At 39.8% G+C, this 11466-nt stretch overlaps 2 protein-coding genes and 1 non-coding gene across 3 annotated transcripts; 2 read left to right on the top strand and 1 right to left on the bottom strand.

The window, feature by feature from the left end:
• Positions 1–4906: 4906 nt before the first annotated feature.
• On the bottom strand, positions 4907–6372 carry LOC133313557 (uncharacterized; the record flags this gene model as incomplete). The annotated part of the gene is made up of 3 exons (XM_061514948.1): positions 6072–6372; positions 5468–5939; positions 4907–5359 (listed from the first exon to the last, which is right to left on the bottom strand). Coding segments are annotated over exons 1-3 (1226 nt in total), but the record flags the coding sequence as incomplete, so codon positions are not given.
• On the top strand, positions 5870–5976 carry LOC133313558 (small nucleolar RNA R71). The gene has a single exon (XR_009751829.1). It is a non-coding gene; the product is annotated as a small nucleolar RNA R71 (small nucleolar RNA).
• Positions 6373–9563: 3191 nt separating the features above from the next.
• LOC133313556 (uncharacterized) lies at positions 9564–9944 on the top strand. Its single transcript, XM_061514947.1, has one exon. It carries the CDS (start codon positions 9564–9566, stop codon positions 9942–9944), a length of 381 nt encoding a protein of 126 aa, XP_061370931.1.
• Positions 9945–11466: the final 1522 nt, after the last annotated feature.

The raw sequence follows: 11466 nt of genomic DNA, 5'->3' as shown, positions 1-11466 counted from the left end.
TCTGCTAGTTGATTAGACGAGTTGACAAAAGCTGTCTTGATTTCTCCTGACTGAATCTTTTCCCGAATGAAGTGACAATCAATCTCTATATGTTTGGTCCTCTCATGAAAAACAGGATTAGAGGATATATGTAGCGCAGCTTGATTATCACAGATGAGTGTCATGGGTTGTTTCTGTTCACAAAGATGAAGCTCCTGAATCAACTGCTTTAACCAGATCAACTCACAGGTAGTATTTGCCATTGCACGATACTCAGCTTCTGCACTAGATCGGGAAACAACAGGTTGTTTCTTGCTTTTCCATGAGATTAAGTTTCCTCCGAAGAAGACACAATAACCAGAAGTAGAGCGTCTGTCCGAGGGTGATCCTGCCCAATCGGCATCTGAGTAACCACAAATTTCTGTATTTCCCTGATCCGAATACAACAAACCTTTTCCTGGTGCTCCTTTGATGTATCGGAGGATCCTCACAGCAGCATCCCAATGTGAATCACAAGGGGAATCAAGGAACTGACTGGCCGTACTGACAACGAAAGAAATATCTGGCCTAGTCACAGTAAGATAATTGAGCTTCCCAATCAGCCTTCGATAACGTCCAGGATCAGATAACGGCTCCCCCTGTCTGGGCAATAACTTAACATTAGGATCCATTGGTGTATCAACTGGTTTACACCCCAACATACCAGTCTCCTCTAGGATATCCAAGGCATACTTCCTTTGACAGATAGAAATGCCCTGTCTAGATTGCGCCACCTCAATTCCCAAGAAGTAACGCAGCTTCCCAAGGTCCTTTGTTTGAAATGCACTGAATAAATGTTGTTTTAACTGATGGATTCCGTCTTGATCACTTCCGGTGAGGATGATGTCATCAACATAGACTAACAAATAGATGCACTTGTTAGGAGATGTAATCCTATAAAATACAGAATGGTCAACTTTACTGCGAATTAGGCCAAACGCCTGTACAACAGAACTGAAGCGACTGAACCATGCTCGAGGAGACTGCTTGAGACCATATAAGGATTTTCGAAGACGACATACCTTCCCAGACTCCCCCTGAGCAACAAAACCAGGTGGTTGCTCCATGTAAACTTCTTCTTGTAAATCACCATGAAGAAAGGCATTTTTGATGTCAAGTTGAAGGAGTGGCCAGTGACGAACAGCAGCAAGGGCAAGAAATAGGCGGACGGACGCCATCTTAGCGACTGGAGAGAATGTATCGCTATAATCAAGGCCAAAGATTTGAGTAAAACCCTTGGCAACTAGGCGTGCCTTGAGACGATCAACATGGCCATCAGGTCCAACTTTCACAGTAAACACCCAGCGACAACCAACTATAGACTTCTCTGGAGGAGCAGAAACAAGGTCCCAAGTGCCATTGGTATGAAGTGCGGTCATCTCATCAAGCATCGCTTGGCGCCATCCTGGATGGGAAAATGCTTCACCTGTGGTCTTAGGAATAGAAACAGAAGAAAGACTAGAAACAAAGGTGAAATGAGGAGCAAAAAGGCGATCATAGCTCAAGAAGGTATAAAGAGGATAAGGGTTACGAGTAGTACGTGTACCTTTTCTTTGAGCAATGGGAAGAGCCTCTGGTGAAGGATCCGGAAGGGAAGAATCAACTGCAGAGGGCAATGAGTCAGCAGGGGTCGAGTCGACTGGAGGTACTGTCTTACGACGCTGATAAGTGAGAAGTGGACGGTCCTTAGGTACTGGAGCAATAGGTGATGGCTTATCTGGAGTAGAAGCACCTGCATCTGGCAAAGACAAGTCAAGAAAAGGAACAGGAAGAACATGATCAACCTGTGACAATGAAGATGGGATAGAATTAAAGGGTTGTTGATCAAAAAAGGTGACATCCGCGGAAACTAAGTAACGCTTGAGGTCAGGAGAGTAACAGCGATAACCCTTTTGAAGACGAGAATAACCAAGAAAAATGCATTTAAAGGCTTTGGATGTTAACTTATCCTTACCAGGAGTGAGATCATGAACAAAACAGGTACAACCAAAAACATGTGGGGATAGAGGAAAGAGAGGAACATCTGGAAACAATAAGTTATGAGGAATATCATTATTAAGCACAGATGAAGGCATGCGGTTGATGAGAAAGCAAGAAGCAAGGACTGCATCAGCCCAGAAGTGAAGAGGAACATGCATGTGAATAAGAAGAGTCCTGCAATCTCAATGAGATGTCTATTCTTACGTTCAGCTACTCCATTTTGTTGTGGAGTGTGAGGACAAGTGGTTTGGTGTAAAGTACCCTGTGTGGCTAAGAAGTGAGAAAAGTCAACAGAAACATACTCCTTAGCATTATCACTACGTAAAATACGATTAAAAGCACCAAATTGAGTATGAATTTCAGCAGAAAACCTTTGATAAATAGAAAACAACTCAGAACGGTTTTTCATTAAATAAATCCAAGTACAACGGGAGAAATCATCAATAAAGGTGACAAAATACCGAAAACCTAAAATAGACACACTAGGACTAGGACCCCAAACATCTGAATGAATAATTGAAAAAGGAGCATCAGCTCGTTTATTGACTTGATTAGCAAAGGAGGAGCGTATGTGCTTTCCTTGCTGACATGACTGACAATCTAAAGTTTGAAGACCGGATAAAAGAGGAACCATCTTCTGCAATTTCGCAAGACTAGGATGCCCGGGACGACTGTGGATGAGCCGTGGAGATTCTATGAGAGAACAAGCAACTGAAGGACTCGGCACATCAAGGTAGAACATACCCCGTGACTCACGGCCCACTCCAATCATCTTCCCGTACCCGGGTCCTGCACAGAAACAGAATGATTTGAGAATGTGACAATACAATTAAGAGAATTGATCAATTTACTAACCGATATTAAATTATAAGGGATGTGAGGAATGTAATAGACAGATGTCAAGGTCAATGAGGAGGTTGGACAGATTTGTCCAATCCCATGAACGGGGGCCGTAGTTCCATCAGCAAGAGTAAAAGAGGGTAAATTATTAGAATATGTAAGGGAAGAGAAGAGTTCCTTATTACCACAGAGGTGATCAGTAGCACCTGAGTCAAATATCCAAGGACCAAGTGATGCAGAATGAGAAACACAAGCAACAGGATTACCAGTTTCTGAAGCAGAGGCCTGAGATTGAGGAGAGGACTTCCTGAGAAGGGCCTGGAATGCTGCATATTCTTCAGAGGAGAGAGAGACTGAACCATTTGAAGCAGTATCCGATTGAGCTACATTAGCAGCAAAAGAAGGTCGCATGTGAGGATACTTGGTGTAGCAGCGTTCCTCATAATGACCAAGTTGCTGACAGTAATGACAACGAGGTCGCTGACCACGTCCGACTGGACCTCCTGGGCTACGTCCTCCTGGGCCCCGGCCTCCTGGGCCTCTACCACGACCACGTCCTCCTCCAATATGCCCGCGAAAATCAGTACGGGAAACTAGAGCAGTAGAATCAACAGCAGAAGACGATGCAGGAGCAGATTTCTTATTCAAATTCAGAAGACGCTGATACGTTATGGATAGATTAGGCTCCCCACTAGTCAAGATAGTATCACGAACATTATCATATTCTTCGGGAAGGCCAGAAAGTGTGGCAACCATAAAGAGACGTTTCACCTGTTTCCGATATGCAGTAGCATTAGTAGGGTAAGGCAGCATATCCAAATATGCCTGCATCAAAGAGCGACTCTTGCCAATATATGTCTCCATCTGAATGTCGGATGATTTGCTCAATTCCATAAACTGAGAGATGATGAAATAGAGCTGCTGAACATCATTAGTGTAGAGGTTTTTTGCTTCCTCCCACACTTCAGTGCAAGTTTGAAATGAATAAAAGATATCCAAGACAATCGGATCAATGGATTGCCAGGGATACTCAGAAGTTGGTTGTCAATCTTTTCCCAATCAGACTTGTCCTCCTTAGGGACATCAGTAGACTTAGTTGTGAGATGGTTCCCATATCCTTGTCCAAAGAACCAAACTCGAACAGAGGTGGCTCAGTTCTTGTAATTAACAGATCCCTTCAATTTTGAAGAGGTAATGGACCCAATATTGGTAGAGATGATATTGGGAGAATTTCTCAAAGGAGGAGATGAAGACTTGACCTCCGAATGAATTGGAGGGTTTGCTGCCATATCAAATCACAAAGAGACAAACCGAATAAAGAGAAACGAACCTGATCACCAATCAAGAAGAGGTGCGCACAAAAAGTCAGACCCACAAAGAACCAACCACAGATCCAGAAAGAGGAGGAGAAGACGAGCTTCTCTGTCCAAGACCGGCCGAAAAAAGCCGCCGGAATAGTGCTCACGCGCCGGCAGAAGGTGGCGCGTGAAGCCCACGCGCAGAGAAGACTGGAGGCGCGTGAGAGCGCGTGACAACTCCGATGGTGGCCGGACTTCCACAGAGCAGGTCGCCGGGAGGAGAGGGTTCTGTTCGCGTTCGTTCCAGACTGAAAACTCGCCGGAAAAGTACTCCGGCAGCCTGAACAGTGGCTGACGGTGGCTGATGGTGCTCCGGTGACTGTGGACACGTGCAGAAGATGCCTGGAGAGGACTTACAGCCTTTGATATCTTACCGGAAGGACGCACGGCAAAGAAAAGATGACTCCTAAGCAGTGGGCTTAGGTTTTAAAGCGAAGAACAAGATTTCTAAGCGGAAGGGAGGGTTCCCAGAACGAAATAGCTCTGATACCAAGTTAAATGTAAAAGAATACGTTGTGTATTGATCTGTGTCAGGGAGTTACAATATATAGAGACCCTAATGGGCTTAAGTGTAAGGCCCAAACCTAATCCAAACCTAATCCTAATACAGTCAGAATACAGTCAGACTATTTACGGATAAGACAGAATCCAATCATATCTAATCAAATCTAATCATATCATATCTAATATTCTAACACTCCCATTTGAACTCTTTCTTTTCAGGAACAGTTTTCTCTGCAGCAAATTCTTTGGCAACTTCCTTTTCTTTTTCCTTTTCAGTTGCAAGTTCATAATCTTTCTTTTTCTCAACTGAAGGCTTTACCACAGGTTCAATGGCTTTCTCACTCATAGTAGTAATCACATTGCAGTGTTCCCTACTTGGATTTGGAATAGTGTTACCTGGAAAAGTTCCTTGAACTCTTTCAGTGAACTGCTTTGATAGCTGGCCAATCTGAGTTTCAAGATTCCGGATAGAAGCTTCTTGATTCCGGAATGAGGCCCTTGTCTCTTGCATAAAGGCTGAAGTGTCTTCTCTGAAATTATTGGAACTTTGAATGTAGTCTGATGTGGTCTTGGATAGTTGTGCAAAGGCCTTTTCCCATTCTGATTGTTGAGGAGGTTGCTGTTGCACTGGCATAGGAGGATTCAACTGATGGTTCGAACTGTAACTAAATCCCGGGTGTTGATTTTGATTTTTATTTCTCCACCCTTGATTTTGATTATTGCCGTATTGGTTCCTCCCTGGATTATATGGAGCTTTTTGATCATGCCAAATTCCATTAACATCTGCAGTTTCGGGTGCCTGGCAGTCTTCAGTAGCATGAGTACCTGCACAAATATCACAAATGATAGCAGGAGTATTAACAGAAGAAACTTGAAATTCAGAAAATTGTTTTGCGAGAGCATCTAGCTGTTGTTGCTGTTTCTTATTGGATTGTAAAATCTGCTCATTCTGAGCCAAGATGGCATCACAACCATCAAGCTTCATTATCCCCGCTCTTCTCTGTGGTACCGGAGCATTATCGTACTCTTGAGAGGCTAGAGATTCTAGCAATTCTAAAGCTTCCTCTGGAGTTTTTGTTTTTAAGGACCCTCCTGATGCAGCATTCACCAATGTCCTTGTGTTGGGCGTCATCCCTTGGAAGAAAGTTCTCGCTTGTTCCCATGCTTCAATGCCATGTTGGGGACACTTCCTGAGTAGTCCTTTGAATCTTTCCCATGCTTCATGTAGAGATTCACTTCCTTTTTGTTCAAAAGAAGTGATATCCGCCTTGAGCTTTGCCATTTTCGAAGATGAGAAATTTTTTTCTAAAAATTTGGTGGCCAAATCGTCCCAATGGGTGATGCTCCCTTGAGGTAGTGATTGCAACCAACCTCTTGCTTCTTCTTTAAGTGAACAAGGGAACAATCTGAGCAAAATAGCATCCCGAGACACCCCATTCATCTTCAAGGTATCACAGTATAGCAAGAAGTTTTCCAGATGGATGTAAGGGTCTTCCGTGCTTCCTCCGGCAAATTGGTCTTTCTGAATTAATTGTAAAAGTGCCGGCTTGAGTTCGAAGTTGTTAGCATCCACGTTTGGTCTAACAATACTCGCCGTCTGTGGAACTCGAGCAGGAGTCATGTAATCTCCCAACGTTCTCGGAGGTGGCGGAGGTGCATTGTTGTCTCCCATTGCTTCTTCTCTTGGTTCTGTTGAGCTTGAAGCTTCTTTCTCTTGCTGTCTTCTTTCTTTAGCAAGTTTTCTGTTTCTTTTTGCTGTTTTCTCTATCTCCGGGTCGAATTGCAAGGAATCAGTGTCAACGGTACCTCGCATAAACCAGAAAAATAGATTATATAAAAATAAGAAAATAAAACTGAATTTAAATAACAGAAAATTAAATAACAGAAAATAAGGTCCAATCTAAAGAATTAATAGCTACTATTAATGTTGAAATAGTAATCCCCGGCAACGGCGCCAAAAACTTGTTGCTACTCACGGCAAGTGCACCGATCGTACAAGTAATATATGATTAAGTAAGAGATCGTTCCCACGAGGATTACGGTTCAAGCACCAATTCACTATCGCAACTTAAGTTGGACAATCGAAGTTGTATTCGGAAACAGGATTTGAATTGCAAAATTAAAATATTAAATATTGAAGCTAATTACTTGCAAGAATTAAAGACAAGAAATTAAAGATGTGATTTAACTAATAAAATAAAAACGTAGCTAGGGGTTCGATTTCATTTAATCTCCTTATTACGTTTGAATTCCTTCTTAATGTTAATTGTCCTTAGTATCAATCTAATCAATTCTTTCGCATGTTATTAGAGCTCAATCCCTTGTTACTCTAAAAGCTTTACAATATTGGAAGAACCCTAGTTCCCCGGTTATTCCCGAAGCATGCAAGCATTAAATTCAAGAATCTTAAAGATTACGCAAACCCTATGTCTATCCCTAGAATCATAACGTTTACGATGAAGTTATCAGATATGGATCACACACCAACATTTCTATTGTCATGCATTCACCGATGATCATTATATAAGATTCAAGCCTATATAAAGCATTAAAAACAGATAACTTCATTCATGATATAAAGGAAAATTAACACAGCGAATTGTTCAAAACATAATAAATCGACTAAAGTCCATCTAACCCTAACTACTTAAAGAACTAGCCGGACATAGCAAAATCAAGAACAAAAGAAAATAGAAAAGCTCCCCCAAACTCCATAAGTGATTGGTGGATCTTCAATATCTCCAGTGAACACTTGACGTTGATCCGTCTCCGCTGCTCACGAACATGAATCTGATGTTTCTCCGCGTTCCTTCAGCCTCCAAGCACCCAAGAGTTGTTTAGCAATGTAAAAGTTATGTATTTCTGGTCCCCAATGGTGTTTAAATAGATCAAGAGTTCGTATTGCAGTAGAAAACTTGAATGGGCCTAAGTTGGACTTGTCTGGGCGCTTAAGCTTGTGAATGGGGGCTTAAGCTCCCACTTCTAACAACTTGATAAGATCTTCAATCTTATTGTTTTCACCTTGATTCATCTTCTTTTCTGATTTGATCTCTCTTTATCTAAATCTTCATATTTGAATCATTTGTTATCAAATCCCTTTAAAAATAACAAATATATTAATTAGTTCCAACAATCAGATAATGTTCATGATTATCATTTTAAAATCCTAATTTTTGACTTGTTCAACTAGATAATTCATATTATTTTAGTCCATTAAACAAGATAAACTAAAGGTTTATCAATTACTCAGGACTGAAACATATATTCTATAATCTTTTCACCAATATGGGAAAAAATTATGTTCTGTAATCTGTCTGCTGCTAGAGCTATTGAATCCCTTGGCCCTTATACAGAATATAAATATAATCTGTGTAATTAAGATAAGTCTTAACCCTGCTTTCCAATTTGTTGCAAAAGAAACTAGAAGACATAAATAAAATGTAAAGTAAAGCTGCCAGAGCAACATTACTAGGTCAGCATGAAAATGCTTATGTTATGTATGATTATAATTAGTTAGCCCCCTTTGTCTTGCATAAATTCACCTTCACTTGAAAAGAAATCTCTGTCCCAACTCCCAACTTGCTCTCCTAGCTTTATGCATTTAGGATCCATTCTGCTTGCATCAGTAAGTGGTTTGATTTAACTATTAAATATTGGAAAAAAAATTAATGAAAGAGAGCAAACCCAATAAACTCAGTGCAATCATTTCTGGATTGTTTTGAAAGATTTTAAAGACTTCAAATATATTATTTCACATTGAAATTATCCATAATAACATGAATCTTCTTGATCAGTAATTTTCCACACTTGATCCTACATAATATATTCTACCAATCAAGTAATGTCTGGACTGGCCAATCAAGGATGATTGTCTTGATTATGCGCTTTGAGTGGTAAAGCTGAATCAGCTTGAAAACATATAGTTTCTTCTTCCTCAGTGGTTTTGGATTGCCTATACTGCATAAACATCATAGATTGGAGTTGAATTCCAAACTTGCAATCTATAACCCATTTATCCTCTGGACCATCTTCCTGTAAGTCTGAAGGATTATAGTCGCTTTTTGGGATCTCCCCATAAGATCCAACTTGATGCCTATGCAGGTTTATTGCCTCTTGCATAAGTGACATGGATCAAATTTGGTTCTGATCACTAAATTGATGTAGGATAAAAGGTTCTAGGGTTATATTGTGGCACTCAGAATATTTTGTTATTAAGAAATGTGCAAAAGAGATCTGAAACTAAGCAAGTGAATCAACTAGCAGGGGGTTTGTTCTAGCTTAACTAGTGGTCTACGAATCATTGTGGTAGCGAGAGTTTTGCCTCTTTATGGTTCTGCCCGGCTTGAACTAGATTAATCGAGTAATCAATGAACCGGCGTAGAAATTCGAAAAAAGAAAAAGAAAAAGAACCCCTTCTGTCATTAAGGAAAAAAATTATCTATATTTTTTTACGGCCATTAAACCCCTTTATATTGAATAGTAACCCTAATTGAAGACAAATCCCAATGGTTTTGTTGGTCTGGAAAGTAAAGTCTACATGTCTGGATATGTTAAATACTCTATAAGCATGCCTCCCTGGTCAATGCACAGCTACTTGGTAGTAGTACCCCTTAAATTTTACAGGCTTACATGCACCTTCTGACAAATTAGAATTAGTAGAAGTGCACTGCGTAAAGTTCTTCTGTATTGTTTGACCTCTTTTTTTATCCCATTACTATTTCCTTGTGTTACCTTCCATATGCTCTATCTAGGTCTTGGAAGAATTTTTAGAAGTCATAATCCCTGATTATCTTTATGATCATAAAGTATTTAGTTTTTGTTGAAACATATACGTCTCAGGGTGGCTGGCTTTTTCTTATATCGATGCTTATTTCATGCAGAGCTTCTGTACTTGAGAAAGCCTCAAAATCAGTTTGGGATTTAATTTTAGACAATACTGGCCTGGGAAAGGAGATAAGTGAAACTGTTGAAAGAGTGTTTTGTCGATTTAGTGGCCAGGAGCCACCTTTATTTCCACTTCCAAATGGAGAACCACAACCTGATAAGGAGGCTGACAGCAGAAAAGAAAAAGGTAAAGGAAAGCAGAAAGAAAATGAAAATGCGAATTCTAATACTCTATCAAAGAAAAGAAGCTTCAGTGAAATAAATTTGGAAGCAGCGGATGAAACTGCAACCAGGTCCTCTGATCCTGCAGCAATATTTGAAGGTTCTGGAAAATCACCTCTATCAATTTCTAAGACTTGACTTGCGAGTTCAACAAGCTTTCTTGTAACGGAAGTGATCACATCCGGTAAATATATGATTAACACTTGTACGACTTCATTGGAGTTTAGAAGAATCTTGCAAAGTTTTGTGTATGCAACAAACGTCCTAGGATTTGAAGTTCAGAGTAATTTTTTTTTGGTATAACCTGGAGGTATCTCCATTCAACTTCCTTTGGTCACCTTGTTCTCGGAGTACGGCCCTGAAAGCTATCCCTTATTGGAACAACGGGTACATTGAGCTTCGCTACCGGACGAAGGATGAGATTAATCTCACATTCAAGGAGGGAGACACATCCTCTGGCTCTCAAAGATTTTCTAAGAATTTGCTTGAGGCAAGGTTTGAATCCCTGACTCAAACAAACCCTTGGGAGCTCAGTTGACAACTAAGCTACCCTTGGGGGTTAAGTTCAGAGTAATTTATGTTCTTGTATTATTAGCGTGTATAATATTCATAAGAACAAAACAGTATGAAGAGTGTTCTATTGAGAGTTGAGTGGAAGAAACCCCAAGAATTCATAAATTCTACTAAGAATTATTCTACAAGACAATTTGCCAGAAACTTGTTCATGGTACTGCATAAAACTTATGTACCAAAAAAAAAAAACTTCATAAAACGATTTGTTGTTATCGAGATATATTAAGGTTCATTATTAGTAATGACTTACCCAATCTTTACCTAACATTTTCTGGTTCTCATTGATTCCTTTATATTTCTTCCTTCTGTCTTTACCGTTGTACTGTCGGTAAATTTTCACAAAGATTAACAGTCACTATTTTCCATGTCATGTGACAATAGAATGAAACAGTTTAGCCTAAGGGAGAACGTCAGGGCTGTTTAGCCAACTCATTGGAGAGTTAGTTCCAATATCAAAATAATAATATCCATTTAATCGAGTAGTTTAATCAAAATTCACAAACTACAAATAAGGGCGAATTGCAACTTCCAAGATTTGTGGCAAACCTTTACCAAAAATAAAATAAAATGAATACAATCATGAATTCACAATGAACTAAACGTATAGTCTAACCAAAAAAAATCCATTAAACCAAATTTCCTCACTACAATCAGGCTAACAAGAAAATTACTTGTCCACTTAAGAACCTAAAATGAGAGAAAGAAGTAACTAGTTAACTAATATGTGCTCCAAGAGCTTCCAAAGATATGAGGCAGGTCATTTTTGTCTTGTATGGTAAGCAGAACCTTATTCCATTGACACATCAGCAATATTTGCACTTTATTTACTTTTGAATACAACCTCTGGGATATGGCAAGCAAGTGATAGGTAGTTCATAATTTCCACGTCCATTCCTTTGAAAGTGAAGCATTCGTTGATTGCCATATGTAGGAGTGCAGCTACCTTTATGATCAAAATTAGGTCGATAACTAAATAGTTTAAACAAAGATCAATATTATAAATTGCCAGCGAAGTATCCTGATAAGTACAGATTACTAATGTTTGCTACCTGGAGCTGTTGAAGTTGTGTTGATGGGAGTGACAGAC

The sequence above is a fragment of the Gastrolobium bilobum genome, unplaced genomic scaffold (genome assembly GCF_033153095.1).
Source record: "Gastrolobium bilobum isolate Gb01-03AN ecotype WA unplaced genomic scaffold, APGP_CSIRO_Gbil_v1 utg48356, whole genome shotgun sequence".
NCBI classification, from domain to species: domain Eukaryota; kingdom Viridiplantae; phylum Streptophyta; class Magnoliopsida; order Fabales; family Fabaceae; genus Gastrolobium; species Gastrolobium bilobum.
This window is presented reverse-complemented; position numbering and strand designations above follow the sequence as displayed.